At 36.8% G+C, this 22,781-nt stretch overlaps 1 protein-coding gene across 1 annotated transcript in view; it reads right to left on the bottom strand.

Moving 5' to 3' along the window:
* The window catches only part of ABCA12 (ATP binding cassette subfamily A member 12), a 155,074-nt gene that overhangs the window by 19,397 nt on the left and 112,896 nt on the right, over window positions 1–22,781 (bottom strand). Inside the window, exons 27-40 of the mRNA XM_014558903.2 lie at window positions 22,456–22,611; window positions 21,355–21,541; window positions 19,087–19,305; window positions 17,762–17,958; window positions 16,828–16,988; window positions 15,219–15,455; window positions 14,649–14,799; window positions 12,129–12,381; window positions 11,454–11,540; window positions 10,183–10,276; window positions 7,486–7,613; window positions 5,663–5,750; window positions 3,830–3,935; window positions 28–82 (exon numbers count right to left, since the gene is read on the bottom strand). Of these exons, the coding sequence (XP_014414389.2) occupies window positions 28–82; window positions 3,830–3,935; window positions 5,663–5,750; window positions 7,486–7,613; window positions 10,183–10,276; window positions 11,454–11,540; window positions 12,129–12,381; window positions 14,649–14,799; window positions 15,219–15,455; window positions 16,828–16,988; window positions 17,762–17,958; window positions 19,087–19,305; window positions 21,355–21,541; window positions 22,456–22,611 (2,119 nt within the window). The remainder of the gene's footprint in view (window positions 1–27; window positions 83–3,829; window positions 3,936–5,662; window positions 5,751–7,485; window positions 7,614–10,182; window positions 10,277–11,453; window positions 11,541–12,128; window positions 12,382–14,648; window positions 14,800–15,218; window positions 15,456–16,827; window positions 16,989–17,761; window positions 17,959–19,086; window positions 19,306–21,354; window positions 21,542–22,455; window positions 22,612–22,781) is intronic.

Below are 22,781 nucleotides of genomic sequence, written 5' to 3'. Positions count from 1 at the left end.
GCAGCCATGCCAGACATATCTGCTTACGTGGCTTGTTCTTGGTCTTGCACTCCTGGATAAGGATGACTATACATGATGATACCTTAAAGAAGAGACAATTCTTTTCATTAGCAGGTATTCAGTTAATCAGAAACGCCAATTTTTAGATGAATAATGCATAATACTTTCTAAAGAATTTTACTTTGGGGATACTCTCTTAAAGGGAAGTGATTCCTCCCTGCCCATCTCATCAATGCCGTAAAATTGATGGCACGGACACACACACAAAAAGAACAGTTTTTCACATTGTGTATGGAATTTGGGGGGAAGAGGCGAGAATTTTTACTTCTTATATAATATGTTTCCCCTCTATTGCATTTAAGTAAATTGTTTTCCATTTTCTTCTCCCTATCTGGTCACATGTAGGTTTGTATTCAGCAGTACTTTAGAAATGTATGGCATTTAAAGAAGCATCTCAAAGAGAGTCCATATAATCAATCCTCTGATTATATGAGATTCTCCTAAAGAACACTTTCCAGCCCCATCCCTCTTCACTGTGCTATTGGCTGCAGTAGGGAAATACTGTAGCCTGAGAGGATCCCTTCTTTATTGTTTCTAAAATGCTTCTTGTTCTAGAACTCTACCAAGAGTAGAGTTTGGGAGTTTCAGCCACCCCGGAGGGATTTTCACTGACTCATAAAGATCCAGGAGAATTCAGAGAAACTAACTGGCTCCAGAAAAGTAGTCCCTTAATTCCAATATAGTCCTAAATTATTTGTGTCTCCGAGGATTGGTTATACTTTCTGAGTTAGAAGCAAGTTTCTTTCCTCCCTTTCCTTAGAGCATGTTGGTTATCCAAAGTGGGCTGGCGAGTTTCCCAAAGGACCATGGTTTTAAGGCAAAACTTATACTGTCTGAATAACTTTGGAAAAGAACAGTAGGGGATAGGGGTAAGGATATACTTTAAATACTTTTTCCTATAGAGTCATTAGCTGAGCAAGAACTTTGTCACTTATTGCTCATTCAGTATATGTTCATTACACTAGGTTATTAAGGCCCGCTCACAGCACTCAAATATTATAGGCTATTCTAAAGTTCTATTCTTTCCATTAACTTAAATTTATAATTTTTATTAAGTAGAGTAAGACATATTTTGAGGTCGAATTCTGCAATTGTTATACATTGAAGAAAAATATATAGTTAAAGCAAAACAAAGAGACTAACAGCAACAATAATCAATTTGACTAACTTTAACCACATCACTGGGGGAATGCAGTTTTCTTATCTTTTGTGGAAATTAATAAACTCTCTTTTTACTGAGATTCACTTTTCCTTGGGCCCTACTTAAACCTTGTTGCTGGGTTATAATGTAGGCAAGGGGAAAACATTTCTCTTATTCCTGCTTTGTATTTCAGAATCCATAAATACTCTATTTCACCAGAGGAATATTTACAAATATTTACTCCAATATGAAAAATGCTGCTGAACCAGTTTTTTAAATACATATCTTTAGTTGAAACATCAAGTAAATGTATTAGGGTTTAGAATCTATATTACAGTCTTCTCTGTGGGTTCTGTAGCGTTCAGTATAATGTCTTGAGTACAGTGATTAGTCAATGAATGCTTATTGAATCTAATAAAATCTTAAAATTCCAATTATTTCCCCCACATACAATATACATTAAAAAGAACATATTTTCTGTTGTCTCTACACTTGTAAACCTAAAATGAGTAACTTTCCACTGACCACTGCTACTAATGCAATAAGAATAAACACTAGAGTGGAGCAAACAATGCGTCAATATTTTTGGAAAAGAGCCTAGTTGTGTAACATTTGTTACTGAAAACAAGTAAATCTGTATTCTTTGGGGAGAAGGAACAAAATTTTCATTTAAATTTACCACTAGAGGGAACCACATGAATATAACAGATATTGACACTGCAAATGAAAGCTAATTAAAAGTTTCTGATTACCGCGTTAAAATTCAAAAAGAATCAATTTTACAGCTAAAGCAAAATCTCAATTCATGTAGAATCCAACAAAGATGCCTTAAAACACTAGTGTAGTAGGGGGAAGTGGCAGGAGAATAATTTTTTAGAGACATTATCGTGGCAGATCCCATACACGCGTTACAAAAAAATAACAGTATTTTAAGGTGGCTTGGATTTCTTCTTTGAAAGAAAACAAACTCCTTCCAGAGAGAGTGGAAAGCTATCACTTTCATAGTTCTACATGAGAAAAGTTAATAAAAAACAGAAGGTCACTACTACTAATCTCTATATAACTCAAAATAAGTCTTATTTTTCAATTAAAAAATTTCCTTCTAGGGTCAATTTGAAGATTATGTTCCAGAATTTTTAATTCTTTAGACTCTGTAACTTAAAAATGTAGTTGTACGGGCCACGACAAGACTGCTGAGGTCCAGAGTGATTCAGATTGCTGTGGTCTTGGTAAAGAACACAAATAGTAAATGAAATCCAAACACAGGTTTCAAAAGTTGACCCTTCAGAAGTGGTACTGGTCTCTTTTTCTCACCTACATACCTTTGCGACATGTCATTTCTATAGTTCTTATACTTTCATTATCTGTCACGGCAACAAATGTCTTTTGCTCTGAGTAAGACATCCTACTGAAAGTCAAGTATTCTGTCGTATTTCAAACCAGCTCATACTAGACCTGCCTGGCTTTAGTCACCATTTAACTTAGCTTACTACTTTTGACTACACTCTTTATTGATGCTCTAGGTCTATGGACTATCAACCTTGTTATTTTCTTCATGGTTCCTGCTGCTAGGACTATGTCAAAGCAGTTGGGGAAAAATACTGTTTTCTCTGAAATGAAGACTCCAAAAGATTGTGTTCCTAGAATGAGTATCTGAGTCTACAGTTTACGTCTATAATCACCAGAATATCTAGCACATGCTATTATGCCCAACGGTAGGGAGATGAAAGACAAGTAGATGCTGGCATTTCTAAAAAATATGTTGTCTTTTTCCTTTTTAACAGTCTATTGGTTGGACTATTTATTAGGCTAGAAACTCAGTGCTGGCCAGCAAATATGTTACATAGTTTTTCTCCATTTTTATTATTATTATTTTGGGGAATATGAGAAAATAATTTGAGCAAGGCTTAAGAAGATGAAATGATCTGATGAAGAGCAACTGAATTAGAAAAAAATCAGTCTCTTTCAAATTTCAAATACTTTTTGAAAACTATGTGGAAGCTTCCTGAGAAATCTCACTAAAGTAGACCTGGCTGAGCATAGAGAAGAATTAGAAAAATAAAGAGACAGGAGTCAAACAGACCTGGGTTCAAATCCCACTTCTGATCCCCAGTGGAATAACAGTAGGGAACAATAATATTCATCCTGAGAGGGTGCTAAGGATTAGCAGTATTTTATACAAAGCAAGAGTCATACAATAAGTACTCAATTAATGGTAATACTTCTGGTTAGGTGTAGAACTTTCTAGTTTAAAAATTTTGTTTTCACATTTAGATTTGTGTACAATATTTATTGACATTTTTTAAATTTTTAGCCTATGTACAAACAAGTAGTTATAAAATATTTTCCTATGAGATATAAATACTAGGTGTATGAGCAGAAATAAGTGTGAAGTCAGCATTAGCATCTTGATTTGATAAATGAGGAAACTAAATTAACCTGAAGTTAAGGAGATTATCCAGAATGTTCCATCTGGTGGTAGTTACTACTTCCAAATTCCTTTTAAAGATCTGTGATTTAAATACCATAAAATAGCTGCCTCTGGGAGGAAACAAGATCTAGCGTGCATTTTTATATGGAGAGCAGCAAAAGTTGCAAAGCAAGAAGCTTCTATGTAAGTAACTTTACCATGTTGGGCAGCATCGTATTTTGACATGTTAACTCGCAGAAGGAAGTTATTCAGGCTGTTGAGATAAGCTGGGAGGGAGTGATAGCCTTCTGGATCATACCATACCTGTTAAATTCCAAAAGAGGGCAAGATAAGTTTGGTGTACAAATAAATTAAGCAGTCTTTCTATCTTGCAGCCTACAGAATTTATATTTAAAATAAGTGCACCCATTTTCTGGTGCCTATTTCATCCTGGAAGATTATGAACCATCCCCCAGAGTGCTGACCGTAGACCTTTAGGTTTCCAATGCAGAGATGGGCAGAGACTGGGAAAACTGTCTTTTTTTTTCCTTACATGATAGTACCAAGTTATTAATCATCCCAGATCTTCTCTACAGGTAAAGCTTGAAAAACTGAAGAAATCATTATTATCTTCATCTCTGTAATGGCCTGTAGTGATTTTGGAACTAGAACTAAGGCATTCTGTCTCTCGACAATAATAATAACAATAAAGGCAAATGGCATATAGGCCAGGCTGCAGAAAGAAATTAAGTACATCTCCAAGATCAAGTCCTTAGCAACAAGACTGATAACCTCGGAATCCCCCCACTAACTTTCTATTCCTAGTTATAACCCACAAGAAAGTGAGCTACGTTACCTATATCAAAAGCAGAGAGATTTAAAATACCTCAGTTCAAGGAACCCAGTTGATCAAAATTACAAATCTGATTTAGAGAGAAATTATTTAATATTAGAACCCTTTTCCCTTATGAGGGATATTTACTCTCTGTATGGAGAAAGGGAGAAAAGGAACAATGGGAGGGGCCATTCAAATCCTCAGCACTGCTATTTGTTTTATATGACCTTGTAAAAACCAGCTACACTAGACTCATTAATCTCTCTCTCATAGGGATGTTGTAAGGATGAAATTACATAGTTTGTGTAAAAGGTGATACTAGTGCTTGGTTTATAACAGTCACCAAATGAATATTAGTTTCTTTATTTTCCCCCAGGTTGCACATGTCTCTTAATACCAAATGAGAAATATGTGAAGAATAATCTAAAATTTAAAGACTACTCGTGATCCTATGGGTAATTATATGTGTCCGATTCTGTGACTCTAGCTTGTTTCAAATTCAAAGCATAGGTACAATCTAGAAGAAAAAAAGGTCAACAGGATTATTTACATCCATCAAATTCTGTTAAGTTTCCATGTTCTTTAAAAAGCAAGGATAAACATATATGACACATATATAAAGAAAAATGCATAAAACATAAGTGTATAGTTTAACAAAAAATTATAAAAGGAGTACACCCAACCCACAGGTTGAGAAACAAAACTTGCCAGCACCCAGAACATCTTCTCCCTGACACACTATGTCCTTCACAATCACAATGCTCTCTCCCCTAGACAGTATGGTTGGGTTTTGTCTACTCTCAAAGTTTATAGTAAATGCAATTTCCCCCTATGCTTACTGATAATGTTTGGAAGATTTAGCCTGCTTGTTGTACAGAACTGAGTTCCTTCATTTCCATTGCCAATTCTATTGAATGACTATATAACAATTTATTCATTTATTTTATTGTGTATGGACATTTGCGGTTGTGCTTTTGACTAATGTGAGAAATACTACTAAGTATATTTTTGTATATGTATCTGGGTACTTACATGTACATGTTTCCTTAGGATAAATACATAAAACCAGAACTGTTGTATTAGGGAGTGTGCATTATTCCAAAGTGCTTTTCAAATTGATTGACCCATGTTTTGTTTTTACCTCATGAAAATGCTTGACCGTTTCAAGTTCACATTCTCATTTGTATGACATCCTAAAAGAAGGATCATAATTTACCTTGGCAAGTGTTCTATTAGCAGGAACTGTTGTTATATCAAAACGAAGGTCTTTAGTCAAAGGCAGCCCAAAACTCCAACCTCCATATCTATACAGAAAAATTGATACTTGTTTTAATAGAGAAAATATTCATAAATCGATGTAAAATGTTTAACTCATAGCTCATTTTTTCTTTCCATTAGGAACACATTTACAGTATGAAATAAATACTGCCTGACAAATAATTTACAGTTTTATTGATTCTTTTTATCATATTTTAATCTAAAGAGTACATTATAACTAGAAGTAAAAAGTCTTTCTAAGCAGTTACAAATGTAATCATTCTGAAAATAAATAACATGTAATCTAACCAATTCCTCCAACTTAACCGGATCATGCACCATCTCAAAAATCTTAAGATTTTAGTGCTTAAGTATCTTATTTTAGGTAATTTAATACTAAAGTGATAACAACATCAGTTACGATCTTTTTTCAAATGGCTCCATTTCCTTTATTCTCCAATCTTTTTTCTCTAATTTGTCCCCGAGTGTTACACTTTTTCAATTCCTGGATGTTTTAAAGAGAGTTGTATCTATATAATTACCTGTCACTTCATGGACTCTTAAAAATAAAACGTGGATTTAAAAAAAAAATCCAAGCACTAATTTTAAGGATAGATTAGTTTAAATGTCCACCAAATTAAGACTGGGTTAAATAAAAAACAGTGTAGTCACACTAAAATAATTTTCTTGTGACTATTATCCTAAATGTGATGCTATAGAACTGTATTTTTGTCATGCAAAGAACACTATAGCATATTGTTCACTTCTTTTTAAAAAAGGGTTTAGAATGATTTATTTATAATAAACCTTATTTTGTTGAAAATACTTACATGTATATTCACATGTATTTACCAACTTTCCCCCCTCAGCTTTATTAAGATATAATTGACAAATAAAAGGTGTATACATTTAAGGCATATAGATGTTTTGATAGATGTATACACTGTGAAATGGTCACCACAATCAAGCTAAATAACATATCCATTATCTCACATGGTTACTATTTTCTTGTATATGTGTGTTGAGAATTCTTGGCAAATTTCAAGTGACAATACGATATTGTTAACTATAGTCTCACTGCTGTATAGATCTCCAGAGTGTATTCCCCTTGCATTACTGAAACTTTGTTCCCCTTGACCAACATCTCCCCATTTCCCCCACTCCCAGACCCTGGCAACCATCACTCTCCTCTCTGCTTCTATGAATTGACTATTTTGGATTCCACACATAGGTGATACTATGCAATATTTGTCTTTCTGTGTCTAGCTTATTTCACTTAGCATAGTGTCTTCCAGTCCATCCATGTTGTGTCAGATGTAAGCCTGTCAACCTTACATCTATGGCAAATGTTTAGGTGACTTAGGTGGAAGCCTGTGGCCTTGCTGTACATGGACACATTTTATTCATATGTGGATATATCCACATTGAGATATTCATGTTGGAACTAAGGACAATTGTCACTGAAAACCATGCCTGAAAGCTCTCCAAGTTGGTGTAATCTAGTCGATAACTTGTCTTTTGCTTAGAGGAAAACAATATGTACACATTTAACAATACATTTTTGAGGCCTAAAACAATGCTTTTTTGAATGTGTTCAGATAAATCTTAGAATCATTATTTAAATTTTAATATGAAAGCTGTTTAGATAAAACAGAATTTAGCCCCATAAATAATCAATAGAAGCTCTGCATTTATTGCCACAAATTCAAAAGGCAGTTACTATTAAAATTAGAAAGCAAGATATTCTAAATTAAATATGTTTAATAAATACAGTATTTTTACCTTTTTTGCATAAACTCATTAGCAGTTGATATAAGATAATTTTCCAAGTGTTGCCCAGTGAGGTTATAAATTACATGGGAAGAATAAGTTCTTCTATGAGGTGGAGAATAGTTAAATTTAGGACATTCCTGAAAAATAAGGTTAAAAATTAAGTTCTTTCTTTCAGTGCTGTACAAATTAAATACACAATGTCAAGGAGCTTCAGTCTCAGGATTTGTCTATTAGTGCAACTGGTAGAGTGTGATAAGAGTGTCCTCTGCCTCTAAAGAGATTTGAAAAGGAAGTCATCTTTCCTATGCCAAGAAATTAGAACAAATAGTTATCAATTATATACAGCACATATATGTGTTTAGGACTTGCCTAAAGCCAAAAAAGAACACATTAACTAATGTTCCATATTTCTTTCACTGCACTGACAAGCTTGATATGTTTGGAGAATAACATTAAACATAAAGATGACTCAAAATTCCCTCAGTAATTCACAGGGAAGAGAAAAATGTTTGCCCCACACTGAAAAGATAACATTAACAGACATAAGTTTTCAGGGACTGACAGCAGCGGATGAAAAGTTGTGTTATATTAGTTTTAAGGTACAAAACCTAGGTGTCAGAGTTCAGCTTTACACATAAATAAATCTAATACACACACACATACACACACACACATACATACATATATAAATCTAGTGTGTGTGTGTGTATATATTATATATGTATATATGTTGCTTATACATACATAAGTTGCAAAGACAATGCACAGAGTGCCTGTATCATTGTTAGCATCTTACGTTAACTGTTGTATGTTTGTCAAGATTAAGTGCCTTGGTACCTTACTATTAAGCAACCTCAGAATTTAAACCACTTATTTTTATGTTCATAGCTTTCTGCACTTCCTGACTACTTATGTTTCACTGAAGCTTCTCATGCTTCACTGCCATGCAGTTTAGTTTGAGAAACGCCCAGTACTTTTCCAGTTTCTCCTTACATCTTTCACACGGTGTCTCAGAGCCTGAGACTAGCACCACATGTGTGTATCAAGAGTATAAAGCTGCAGGTTGCTCTAAAAAATGAACGCTGAATTTCACCTTACATCAGGTTGTGTCTATAATGCCAGTGGTTTCATAACTGATTAGAGATACCCTTATGTACGCAGTATAACTTTTGAGCCCTAATTTTTTATTGAATTATATTATACATACAGAAAAGCACATATAAGTATACTACTTGATGAATTTTGACAACCTGAACACATCCTGGTAACCAGCAACTGAATCAGAAAACAGAACGATGTTAGCGCCCCAGGACCCCCTCATCGTGCCTCCTTCCAGTCACTACCTCGCCCAAGTAACTGGCACAGAGGAGTTTTGCCTGTTTTGTATTTTATACAAATGGACTTGTATCTTGTATTTGGCTTTTTTCACTCATCATTTGTTAGTGAGAATATGAGGTATGTAATTGAAGATCAATCTTTCTCATTTTGCTGTGTACAGTATTTCATTGTGGAAATAGACTACATTTGATTATCTACTGTTGGTGGGAATCTGGGTGGCTACTACAAATAGTATAGCTATGAACATTTCGATATATGTGTCTTGGTGCATTTATTCACATTTCTAATGGGTACACAACAGGAATGGAATTGCTGAGTCCACAGGGCATGAATAATTTCAGCATTAGTGGATACTGTCAACACTTTTAAAAACTGTTTACACAAATTTAGATGCCCATCAGCAGAGTATAAGGTTGAAAATTTTTTAATCGACTGTGTTTTTTTAAAAAAAAATCAATAAAATTTATCCAGATTCCAATTTTATTTTGTTTTATTTTTTATATGTATTTTTATTGAAGTATAGTCAGTTTACAATGTTGTGTCAATTTCAGCACAATGCTTCAGTCATACATGAACATATGTATATTCACTTTCATATTCTTTTTCACCATAAGTTACTACAAGATATTGAATACAGTTCACTGCGCTATATAGAATGAACTTGTTTATCTATTCTATATATATCAGTTAGTATCTGCAAATCTCTAACTCCCAATGTATCCCCTCCCACCCCCTCCCCCAGATTCCAATTTTAAATACTAAGTTGACCTTTACTGTGAACTAGAAAAATACATGAAGAATTTAAAAAATTAGGAAGGTTAGATGAGGGATTACAAAACTCTTTGAACTGGCCTAGAAAACTAAGGTGTATCTATAGAATTCAGAAAAGGTGTTGGTTGCACGATCTTTAATAATGTTTCTTTCAGGATATGGATTTTTCTCACATCTTGGAGGTGTTGAGAAGAGACACGGAGCTCTGTTCTGGACTTACACATTACTAACTTCCCTACTGACCGCTACAGTAGACGTCTCACTGTGTTTTCAAAAATGACTGTTATGGTGGCATTTTGCTGTGTGAAACATAGAGCTTTCTGGTTACAACTGAACTGAGACCAAAAATTCATTTCAGTTGGTTTCCACAAAGAGTGTCATAAAATTACCTACCATAGGAAGTTTGTCCTGAGAGGGATTTAAAACAGTGACCTAAAGCTCAGTGCTTTTTTTAGCTGTCCAGGTCCACAGCACTAAAGCTACTAGCTTCCATAAAATGAAATTATATTGACTCTTTGGTAACTTAGACAGATCTTTCAAGTTTTGATATTTATTCCTTTCTTTTTCCTTCTTCACAGAAAGTGAATTCCATCTTACCTGGATATTTTCTGAGCAGGAACAAACACCAAAATTAGTGATAGGTTCTCCACTGCTGTTCCACTTCCCCAGATGGTTTTTATTTAAACAACTTCTACAAGTAAAAATGATATTGCAGTGAGGAATGTGTCATTCTCATGTTTATATAAGAGCATATAAGTGAGTATGTGGTATTAAATTCAGGTGTATAGTCCTAAGTTCAACGTACTGATTTTTCATAACTTGAATATACATTGCACTACAATTTCCAAGTGATCTGACATTTTATGGGGGATTGAAGGAGAGCACTTAATGATTAAACAGTGTTGAGACCAAAGCTCACTGGATTGTGGTAATGTGGCAGGATGGGGCTTTTTTTTAATTGATGTATAGTCAGTTTACAATGTGTCCATTTTTGGTGTACAGCAAAATATTTCAGTCATACATATACAAGTATTCGTTTTCATATTCTTTATTACTATAGGTTACTGGAAGATATTGAATATCGTTCCCTATGCTATACAGTATAAACTTTATCTATTTTCAATTCAGTAGTTAGTATCTGCAGATCTCAAACTCCCAATTTATCCCTTCCCACCCTCTTCCCCTCCAGTAACCATGTTTGTTTTCTATGTCTGTGAGTCTGTTTCTGTTTTGTAATTAAGTTCATTTGTCTTTTTTTTAGATTCCACAAATAAGTGATACCATATGATATTTTTCTTCTCTTTCTGGCTTACTTCAATTAGAATGACAATCTCCAGGTCAGAATGGGGCTTTTTGACCCCTCTATTTTCCTTGCTCTTTTCATCCTCTCCTGTCAGGAAAGGGAAAATTTAGCACCAGTCTCAGGTTTCCACATGTCATGTACTAGCTCGGGAGTTTGAATAAACAACACTATGTAGTACAAAAGCATGCGATAAAAGACGTGGGTCTCAGCTTTATCTACACAACTCACTCTCTAGAATTTAGAAAGTATCTTAGTCCACATGAGCCTGTTTCTTCATCTTAAAATGGGATTAATAATCCACAGGGTGGTTGCGATTGTTAAATGAAAACATGCACACAAACTTTACAAGTTGTAAAGCACCTGTTCATTATTACAGTAGAGCACAATCATGGAATGAACTAAAGCAGATACATAAAATCTGTTAAAGGTATTGCCATCACAGTGCTTACCTCCTCCAGCCAAATAACACACACTCACTCACCCACACACCTGCACACACATGCACACATATGCACACACACAAACTGGAATGTTGGGAAAAAAGAAGAAAACAAGAACCACTTACTGATTACTGATGTTCAAACACATGTTGTCGATTCCAGGGAAGCTCCACATTGCTGAGACCAGTTCTTTTGTGCTTGGGTGAGAATTTCTATGATAATAAAGGATAGAAACAAATTCATGATTCTTCCACTAGTCTCCCATATTAAACCCATGTTCAGGAATAATTTGAAGAAATGAAATATGCTGTCTACAGGACTATTTCCTTAAAAATCTAAGAAAGAGACTCAGGAAAAAAAAAGGCACAAAAAATAAGCACAGGTCTCTATTTGGTTCCCCTAATTGTCACATGCATTGAGTGATTACCTACTGTATATATAACAGTATATTATACAGAATTCTGGCATTGCTATCCAATACTCAATAAAAAGTTATTTGCTATATATTACAACAGATTGGGAAGTCATACCTAACCTGGCTTTCCTGATTAAAGTCTAGTCATTAAAAATAAAGATCTCCTATAACTTTAATTTTAGATAGACACAAAAACTCTTAAAAAAGTTATTTGTTGGCGAGAGAAGTGTCATGTTGCAATAAATCAAACTGTCCATTCATCTGTCAGGATAATGTGCTGGGGCTCCTAAGTTCTTTATTCATTAGCATTTCGTGACATCCATTCAGGCACAAGGCACCTCTGGAGGCATTGCGGTAATGTTTTAGTTAAAGGAAAGAAACTTACGCGTAGAAGGCTGTCTGTTCAGAGGTACCATAAAGAGACGGGGAGATCTGGATCTCTGGATAGCTGTCGCTGGAATTTCTCAGGGTGCCAAGGCCCATGGCAGTGGTTACAAAGACGATGGGGAGAATAACCTGAGCTACGAAACCTTTCCAGTTCCTGCGGGTGTGGTGGAACCTTTTAATGAGGATAGCCATTATCTTCTTCAGTAACAGTCCAAAGCCATCCAATCTCTCTCCTCTGGTCAGGATTCTGTCTGATTAAAGAAAGAGAGATGTAATATAGTTCTGGGAAATCCTAGTAAATTAAGTAATAAAGTAACTTCAAAAACTATGGGTGAATGGTATAATGTGACATGGGAGGAAAAGCTTATACTGTAAAGATCTGCATTTGAGGTTCAGCCCTTCATTGATTAGCCTCAGGCCTGAGCCTCTCCATCTCATGGAGCTTATGCAAAAGTGCTTTGAAAATTATAAATTACTATACACAAAATATTCCCAGTCATATACATAGTAATTTTACACATCAAAGTGAGATATCTAGAATTTTATAAATGAATATTGTCCCCAATCTCCAAAGTCTTAATGTAGACTCAGTATGTATTACTAGTTACTAATATTCAAGAGATAGCTTCTATCAAGAGATTGAATTCAAATAAAATAAATATAAACCCTTTTTAAGCAGCCTAGTTAACTCAGTGGGTAACTTAAGTGACTGTAAGTCTAATTGGCTCTCATTCTAATGTGAGGTCCAATGAAGTCACCTTAAACAAAGGAAAATGCTCTCCTTCAAAGTACAATTCTAGTTCAAACGCTTATTCATTACATTCCTTTTAGAAATTTGGACTGATTATATGGCGTTCCAAAACTCCATTTTTACCACTTGAGTCACAAAAAAGAACTCACTGGAAAAAATGTCTACCCTCCCTCCCCAAAATGCTCTTTGAGTGCTGAGAAAAATTCCACGGCTTCTGAGAGTCAGAGCAGCTGTGGAGGCCATAAGCGGTTGCTCCCGCATTAATGCTCGTACAACTGATCATTTCAGCAGCCCGCTCTAAAAATAGTCTCAAATATAACATTCTCACTGAAGGCCTGCCACCAAGCACTCCTTTCCATGTGATAAGATGACAGTATTTGTCAACTCTGTGGATATTTTTAATTCTCCATCACAAATTATGCAGCACAAAAATCATGATCTTCATTTAGCTGATAAGGAAAAATACAAAGCTGCTTAATTTAAAATGAATTCCAATTAAACAGAGTGAACAAGTTTAAATGCAAACTCATATCTCTGCAAAGGTAAAGTGTAGAAGGAGCTGAATATTTTAAGTTAATTAGTATGCTTTTCTGTTTCTTTAGAAATTACATGTGGATGACTTACAGGTGTATCAAATGGAGCAAATGTGCTCTCTAAAAGATAATGTCAATGAGGTCAACGTTCTGAATGAAGAATAGTTTCAAATTATGAGACAAATGCAGTGGCAAATACGTAACATTTACTTCCTGAAGCAGATGACCACTCTCAAATCAAAGTCCTCAATTCCATGGACTCGACAGTAATATTCCCAAAAGCTGATCAGGAGGAATCTAGCAGAGGACAAATGAGACTCCCAAGTTCCAGAATTACACAAGCATCAAAGATGATCTTTTCTGAGATTTAAAGCCAGGCAAACGTTTAATTAAAAGTTCTATTCCTAGAGATTTTCCTCAATTTAAGCAAACTATTGAAATGACTACTCCATAATTTATAAAATGATTTTACCCTGTGCTTCCTTAAGTAAATAGTGTTTCCAAAGGCATAAATTAACTGTTGGAGTAAGAGAAGATAAAATTTCTTTTCAAAAGAGCCCCACTCCTCAAAGTTGTGTCAAGCAACATAATTTTCCAAATGTATCTTGTAAGAAGAACTGGGGGAAAAAACCTATTATTATAGCTTCTTAGCCATCAAGCCCAACTCATCACTTCAGAGACCCTCACCCAAAAAGCATTTTCTTAGAGCCTGAATTTTCTCAGCACCTGAATCATTCCGAGGTGGGGGAAGGTTAGACATGTTTTCCAGTGAGGTGCCATGGAGAGTGATGACTCTTAAAAAAAAAAAACAACTTTTTTGATGAGTATTACCTCCACTGAACATGTCTACTAGCAGTGAGTGAACTACCTTACAAGGTAACTTTATCCATTGTTGGACAGCACCAATTACAAGAAGGACTTTAACTTGTTGAACACAAATCTGAAGCTGTAGTAAGTTACATCTTGAAAATGACTTCTGGTGGGTAGAAGGAATACTTTTCACTACCCTAACAAGGAAATTCTTTCACATTCTCCAAAATATTTTTGAAATAGAGAATTCAATTTGGTTTAATAAATATTTTGTATATGAAAAAGATAGCTTACATTTCTTCAGTATTTTTAAATTTAGAAAGAAAATTTAAAGTTGCATTTAAAAAAATCAAAATCTGTCCTACGATTTTCTCATTTACATCATTTACTAGAACTAAGCAAAATGTGCACATTAGATTTATACCATCTCTGTCTGTGAAATTGCTGCTGCTCACAGATAAGTCATCAGGTGTTGAGATGCCATTGGTACTGCAATTTCCGATTTTCTTTTGGGTCAAGTGCTCAAGACTCATGCTACTGGTTTTTTGTGACTCTTTAGTCAAGTTCAGGAAGACCTAGAAAGAGAAGCCAGAACACTTTCTTAGCATAAAAATGCACGTTTTCTAGTTAAGCTCAATTTTGATTTTAAATTTTTACCACATTTATTGTGACAAATGAGTATGAATTTAAGTGAACATATTTGTATGTAAAAGATGGATGTTCTTTAATTGGAGCAACATGTTTGTTCTCAGAAGTCAGTCTTACATAAGAATAGTATTGGGATAATTTTAAGATTTTCTGATTTTGTGAAATGTTTATTTTTTAATTAAAACATTTATTGTAATCAAAAGCGTATTTACTTTTGGTTGCATTTACTTCTTGAAGTGTTTATTTTAAAATATTTCTTTTCTTTTTAAAAAGAACTGTTTATATTTATTCTAAGGGAACAGCAAGTTATATCAGCTTTAAGAAAAAAGGAAACGTCCAGGTGCACCTCTTCCACGGTGGTGTCGGAGATGCCGTAGCACCCGATGCTCAGGTCACCCATGTCGCTGTCCAGGGCTCTCATGAGCGAGAGGTAGGCCCCAGAGACACTGGTGCTGAATGGAGGAAGCACGTAGACAAGCTCTCCCCCGATGTCCTCCTTGAGGTAGGCTTCAGGGAGGTGTGATCGGATCATCGCTGTCACAGCCGTTGTGTCACACACTGCGCTGGCATTTAGATTTGGACTCTAGACACAAAAACAGAAGTTGAACACCCCCTTGTCTTAGACTGTAGTGCCCAAGGGCCCCAATCAGAGGGTGGTGAGTTCTTTTAGGCCACCCCAGACCTACGTCAGGTCATGCGTTACTCCCCTTGTGGCTCCCTGTGCCACCGGGGGTCCCTGTGGTCATCCACAAGTCACCATTCTGCTGGATCCCCTCTCCCACCTGACCTTGTCCCTCCTCCAGTCCTTACCCACCAAACTCTCTCTCACTCTCATGTGCTCCGCCCAGCAACAACAGACTTTCTGTGGTTAGAGTGCTTTGGGCTCAGGCACACCCTCCTCAGGGCCTTTGCACTTACTCCTGTGCCCCAGATATGCCATGGCTCACTCTCTGCCCAGCCCCAACTCTTGGTTCAGCTGTCACTTTCTCAGAGACTCCTTCTCTCGCTACCCTACTTCAAATGGCACCACCCAGCATCTCCCATTCCCCTTCCTTTGCCTTATTTCTACCCATAGCATTTATCACCTGCTACCATACCAAATAATATACTTAGCGATTTTACCACCTGGATTCCCCACACTCCATCAGAATATAAACCCCAAGAGGACAGAGATCTTAATATTGTCAGTTCACTGCTGTATCCCCAGTGCCTACAACAGTGTCTAGGGTACATATTAAGACATAATATGCACGGAATACACACAAATTTGAATAAATTCATGAATATAACAATGAACTACTTTTGTTTTTTGGAGGTCATAATAAGATGATCAGATATAAAATATATGGCAGTAGTGAAAACCTTTCTAATAGCATATACATCTCGCACAATTCCAATACACATGCTATTTTAGGTGGTACAGGGATCGGTAGTAAGCATTTTTCTTCTTTAAAGCTGCGAAAGCACCGCTGGCCTGAGTTAGTCTTCATGTTGCCATTCAAGGAGTACTGATCAGAAAGGGAATCATGACTGCATATTCTCTTCATTTGCTTTTGATGGAGTGGAGAAGCTAATTTTTAGCCTTACAGCTGAAATGCTAGGAAAACTAACAGGCTGATCCTCCATCAATAACCTTATGGGTCATGTTTCTATCTAACACATTGGTTCTCAATGGACCATTAGCGTAAGCATCACCTGGGACCTTGGTAGAAATGCAGTCAATTCTGGAGCCCCATCCCAGATGGACTGAATCAGAGACTCTTGGGGTGAAGCCAGAAATTTGGGTTTAACCAAGACCTTTAGGTGTTCGGATACTTGCTCAAATTTGAGAAACACGAATCTAACATATTAAAAATGAATTTTAGCAATGAATGAAGTTGGATAGATTCTGCTTCCATTTCATACAAAAGTTAACTTATGACCCCACAGTGAGATATGTTTTCTCCCCTACAGACCTTTTTCTTAGTGAGTGTCAGGTGATACCCGTCCCCAAATGCTTCCTTGAGATAAAATGGTGACCCGCAGCATCGCAGCCCGCCCTGCTCCAAGAAGGCAATGCGGTCGCTCAGCACTTCTGCCTCATCCAAGTGGTGCGTCGACAGAATGATTGTTCTGGCTTGAAAATACAGAGGAGAAAAACCAGAAATGAAAAATGAAGATACAGTTCCCAAGATATACTGAGTCAGCACAAGTAAATCCTATGATTTATGAGGAGAAGAGTCATGTTTTATGAGCTAACTGAAAAACTGATCAGAAGGAGCTTCCAAAACGATCAAAGAGAAATTCACACAAGGTGTTCCTAAATATTTGAGAGTTGGCGACAAATACACATTTATTAACCTGTAAGGTTAAATGTCCATAGTTTGTAGTTGGGGGCAACTCTTCCCAACCTCTTAGTCTGTTCCCTTGGCTTCATTTTCATTCTCTCCCCCTACTCTTTTTCTCTCTCCTTTTTGTCACTACGAAAAAGCGATAATTTTAAAGACTTTTTGAATATTCCTCTCTGATTAATCCACTCCACTCTGATTGCTCCTTTGCTTCACATCCTGTTAGCACTTATTTAGTCTGTTTTCAGTTTATTTTCACTTGTGTATGTTTGGTACCTCTAATTAGATTCTAAGCTCCTCCAGGCAGAATTTGGAACTTCTGTTGGATTTGCATGCTCTCAAAAAGGCCAGTTGAGTGCTCAGCTCACAGTGGGCAATACATAGAGATTAACTAATTGATCCAGAAATTTAGTTGGGAGAAGAGTGGACTTGAGCAAAGGAAGAGCCCATCTGAGATATTTAATGGAGATTATAAACAGAAAAGGCTTCAACGTGTTTGTGTGCCTCCCAAGGGGCAAAATTATGACTGTTGGTTGGAGAAATCAAAAGAAGGTACCCATACCAGTTTTGTTCTTGGATATAACATCCCATATACTTCTACGAGAGCATGGGTCAACTCCAGTGGATGGTTCATCCAAAATCACCACCCTCGATCCTCCGATAAGAGCTATGGATATGGATAACTTCCTCTTCATTCCTCCAGACAGTGTTCCAACTCTCTTATGACGATGGCTATACAGTCCAGTGTCTTTTAAGGTCCTTCAAAAACATTGTATGGTGGTTATTTTTAACAGACAGAATATTTGAATATTGGAAAAATACAATAAGCACTGTGAAAGGTATTCACTAAGCAAATATTATGTGCTCAGCAAGGTACAATAAACTATTGAAGATCCATGATGTAGATTTCTGTTACTTACCATCTAGTTGGAGGTTCAAAATTGATATTCAGAAAACAACACAAGGAGTATATGGCTTAGTATTTTATTCATTCATTTGACAGATATTTATGGAGTGCCTGCCTGTTTTGTACCAGACTATGTTTTAGGTGCTGGGGAAAAGCATCAAGCAGACAAGTTCCCACCCGTAAGGAAATTATGTTCTAGTATGTGTGTTTATCAAGAGGAATGCAGGGGAAATTCAGTCAATAAACATATTCCCAAGTAAGTCTATAACATGCCAGCTGGTGATAAGCATGATAAGAAACAAAATAACGCAATGTACATGAGATGAGTGCTGGGGTGTGCTCTTGTAGGCGTCTATTTATACATGGTGGTCCCCTCAGAGAGGGTGGCATTTGAGCAGAGACCAGGAAGGTAGAAGAATGAGTCAAAGGGCTGTGTGGGGAAGGCTGCTCTAAGTAGAGGGCACAGGACGTGGGAAGCCCTGAGCTGGAGCAGGCCCAGCATAGTCAAGTGTGCACCTGGGCCAATGTGCCTCGTAGGTCAAGGTCAAGAAGTGCCTCGTAGGCCTTGATAAGGACATTCCTGAGTTTCACACTGAGTGTGCTGAGAAGCCAGTAGAGGGCTTTGACAGAAAATACATGGTCTAACCACAGTTTAAAAAGGTCACCTTGGCTGCTCTTTGAAGAACAGACTGTATAAGGGAAGGAAGAAGTCGGGAGTCCAGTTAAGATGAGTACAGTAGCCATGGAGATTAAAAACAGAGGACTGGGGGCAATATGGGGGCCAGAGATGAAGAGAGTGAAACAATTTCAGCACAATAACTGGCCGGTGAGGATAATGACCTTAAACGTATGTAATACTAGAAAAGTAGGAAAACTAAAAACAACTGTTTTGTGAGAAAATGTTTTCTACTGGTATTATTACTATAGCTCAAATTCCTTTAGAGAGGAGTTAACAACTCCTCGTTCCTGTCACATCTGACCTTTTTACTTCCTCGTGCAGCTGCTTTTTGGTCCAGTGAGGAACTTTGATGGAGCCGTATAAGAGGAGGTGCTCCTTGGTAGTGAGGTAACTGAACAAGACATCATGCTGCATGCAGACCCCCATGTTCTTCCGCACGGTGTGTAGGTCTGTTTTGATATCTTTCCCATAAACAAAGATGGTACCTGCTGAGGCCCCAAATAGCCCAGTCAACATGGAGCTGGAAGTGAAGAAATGATAAATTAGGTGTGAACCAAAGCTCTGAGCTAGATTTTAGGACTAAATATATCTCAGTTGTTAGGAAAAAAAAAAAGTCATAGTGTATCTCCCCAGGCCAGATCAAACTATCAAAGAAAATGGCATTAATTAGGAATAAAAAAATTACTTTTACGCTTCTAATAATTTAGAGTGTTATGGAAACACTTCATGATGGTGGTGGTGGTGGTGGTGGTGATAGTGGTGGTATGTGGTGGTGGTAATAATAAGAGAAACGGTCATGCTCTTTAGTTGCAAGTGTACTCTCTCCCTGAGCAAACTCAGCGCACTTTCCTGGCATCAGTATTTATAGGCCATTGAGTGTCAAATTTGTATGTCAGTACAGATCTCTTCATTTAGTTCCAGGCTTGCTCTATACATCCAACTAACAACGTGACTTCTCCATGATGTCTTACAGGGCACTCAAACTCAACATGTTTAAAACTTAACTCGTAATCTTTGCCCTCAAACCCATGCCCTCACTGAGTTACCTATTTCACCATATGATAACTCTAGCTACTGGTTGCACAAGTTTTTGCATCCTGTTCCTATCTTCTTAGTCTCCTAACTCCACTCACTATCTCTCCATTTCCCAGCCACCATCATAGTACAAGCCAACACAACCATTGTCTACCAACTGCTATAGGCTCCTAATTCTGTTGCCCACATGAACTTCGGTCATCTTTGGTTCGTTACTCTACACTTTCAGATGGTTAGTAAACCAGGCTGCTCTGTACTACCCATTGTCTCCACTAAATGTAAGCTCATGAGGTCAGGGAAAGGACTTGTTTTCTCACAACTCTCTGAACATAACCAGATATGATAGACCTTAAATGACTATTGTAGATTAAATAGGGAATCAATATATGCAATTCTTCCCATTAAAAACAAATTAAATCAAGTCATACACTTCATTCTTTACGAAGAAGACTAAAATGGTGACTTTCTCAGCCAAAATTATAATCCCTTCAGAAGCTTTCTCAATCCCTTTTCTTCATTGGCTTCTTATTGCCTATTAGAAATCTTAACTTTTAAGCATTATGTTCTCACCAGAAAATCAACTCTGAATTGAAACAGGTCATATAAATAAGAGCAGCTGCATGATCACTCATTTCATAACCTTCCTTTGTCCCCTTTTTATTTCCAAAACACTAATGCGTATATGTTTTGGCAGTCACTGAACTTACTCATGATGATAGTAAATAACATATCTGGCAATGGACACTTTTTCTCAAATAAGGGCTAGAGCAGCAACAGCATCTTACAGCTGACTCAGAGCTAAGTCTTGAGGAGCGCTGGAGTGAATCTCAGAAAACAAGTTCAAAAGAATGTCACTTTAGAAACATATGAATCTCTTCTCCATTAGGACACAGGAAAATGCTAGTTAAGTAAAGAGAGAGAAAGAACAGCCCATGTAACACATGTGGCCTTTTTGATCTATATCTGATAGCTGGTGATTCTTTTCTTTCTTCATGAATCAAGGCAAGGGTTCCCTGTAATAGAGCAGCTGGGGCTGAGTGTGTTTATACCAGGGTGTATAAACCCAAATTGGACACGGGCCAGGATAAAAATGCAAATAAATGAAACAGACTGAGTGTGTGAGGCAGTAAAGATTGGTGGGGACCAGGGATGAACCAGAAAACAGATACTCCCCTTGAGAACAGCCACCATTAAGCCCCAACCAACTGCCCCTACCTAAACCTGTGGACTCAGATGTTGCCAGAACTTCCTATTATCTCAGAGACGCCAGGAATATTTGTTTTTATTAGAAAACTCCCCCATTGTTAAATACTGTACTGAAATTAAAAATTTTAAGTACTGGGGGCAGTACTAGGTGGGTCTGATCTGGCCTTTGAGCTCATAGTTTGGGATCTCTGATTTACACTCCATTCTACAGTATACAAGTTAAGCTATCTTAAGCCATCTGGAAGAGGTAATAACTGTCTTTTATGAAAGAGGTGAGGAAATATTAAGTACTATGCTCTCATGACACTAAATGTTGAAAGTAACATACATGGTAGTTGTTTTCCCGGCTCCATTGGGCCCCAGCAATGAAGTAATATGCCCTTCATAAAAGTTCAAATTGAGGTTATCAACAGCAATTTTTGATCCATAGATCTTTGTGACCCCATGCAGGGCAACCCCAACTGTAAGATCTTTAGGTTCAGGCTCAATGTTGGAGGGAAACGTGTCTTCAGGATCTGGAGAGAAATCAAGACAAGAGTTGTAAGCTCACAAGGAGGGAAAATGCAGCTAGAGTTAGACTTTTCCTTAATTAAAAATTGAAGATTATAAAAATACAAGCCTCGAAGTAAAATGTAACTCCAGAAACAAATGATCTATTATAGTCTTCAGCCTTCTCACTTGTTTAAAAAATGAATGAGGGTGTGATACCACACTCCAAGGTTTACATTGCCCTTCTCTGTCAGACAAAGTAGTCCCAGAATATAGTATCATAATAATGAATTCTCCATTATTCAACAGATCTCAAATATTCTAAATATAATTTTAAGGCTTGGTCCTCCAATTGGACAGGATGACACTCACTTATTGAATAAATATCTGTAAGGTGTGATTTTACAGTGACAAGACTCACTCAGATCTGTGGTTTATAGAATCATTAATTACTCTCTGCATCTCCTTCAGGCATCACAAAAGGACCACTTACATGGGTCATCCTTAGTTTGCAAAGACGACACTGCTCACCCAATGTCAGTAAGACATGAGCCTTAAAGTGTTCATTCAGTGTTGGTGATGGGTTATGCTAAATTATCCATACTTGTTACTTGGTTATTCCTTATGACTAGTGACAGATGGCTGGAGTTAGAGGTGCAGACTGGGGCCAAGGAACAAAATTTTTCTCTGTGTGACTCTAACTGGACCACAAAGGGATCTCCAATCTTGGCCTAATTAGCACCATATGCTAACCAACTGAGCTAATGAGCCCAGAAAAAGCCACAGTTTAATCTCCCTAAGAGTCCAAACACATATGTGTAGACATATTCATCCATGACTAAAAGGATGATAACTCTGCCATTTAGAAAGACATAATTAAAATCACTAGTCATGTAAATTTTATATCACTTCTCTATAGTGATGCAAGTTGTTGACCTACTTGTCTTACTGGCAGATGGGTTGGTGTTCTGCATCATGATATTAGTAAACATGAGGCCATTGCTTTTCTCATGCTTCACTTCTGCACATCCCAATCGCTCCCTCCAATAGGAAGGAAGGATTGGAAAATACCATGGAGCTGCCATACCATATGTACCTGTAAGAACAATGTATTAAGAAAAAAATATTGATTGTTAACATTAAGCATCAGAAGCTAAAAAACAGAGCACTTACTATATTGTGTTCAGGAAGTACTTTTACTTTTTGATACTCTGTAAAACTAATAACAGGTGGTCTCCGTTTCCAAAGTAAAGTGAAAAATATAAA

Source organism: Camelus ferus, chromosome 5 (genome assembly GCF_009834535.1).
Source record: "Camelus ferus isolate YT-003-E chromosome 5, BCGSAC_Cfer_1.0, whole genome shotgun sequence".
Lineage (NCBI taxonomy): Eukaryota > Metazoa > Chordata > Mammalia > Artiodactyla > Camelidae > Camelus > Camelus ferus.
This window is presented reverse-complemented; position numbering and strand designations above follow the sequence as displayed.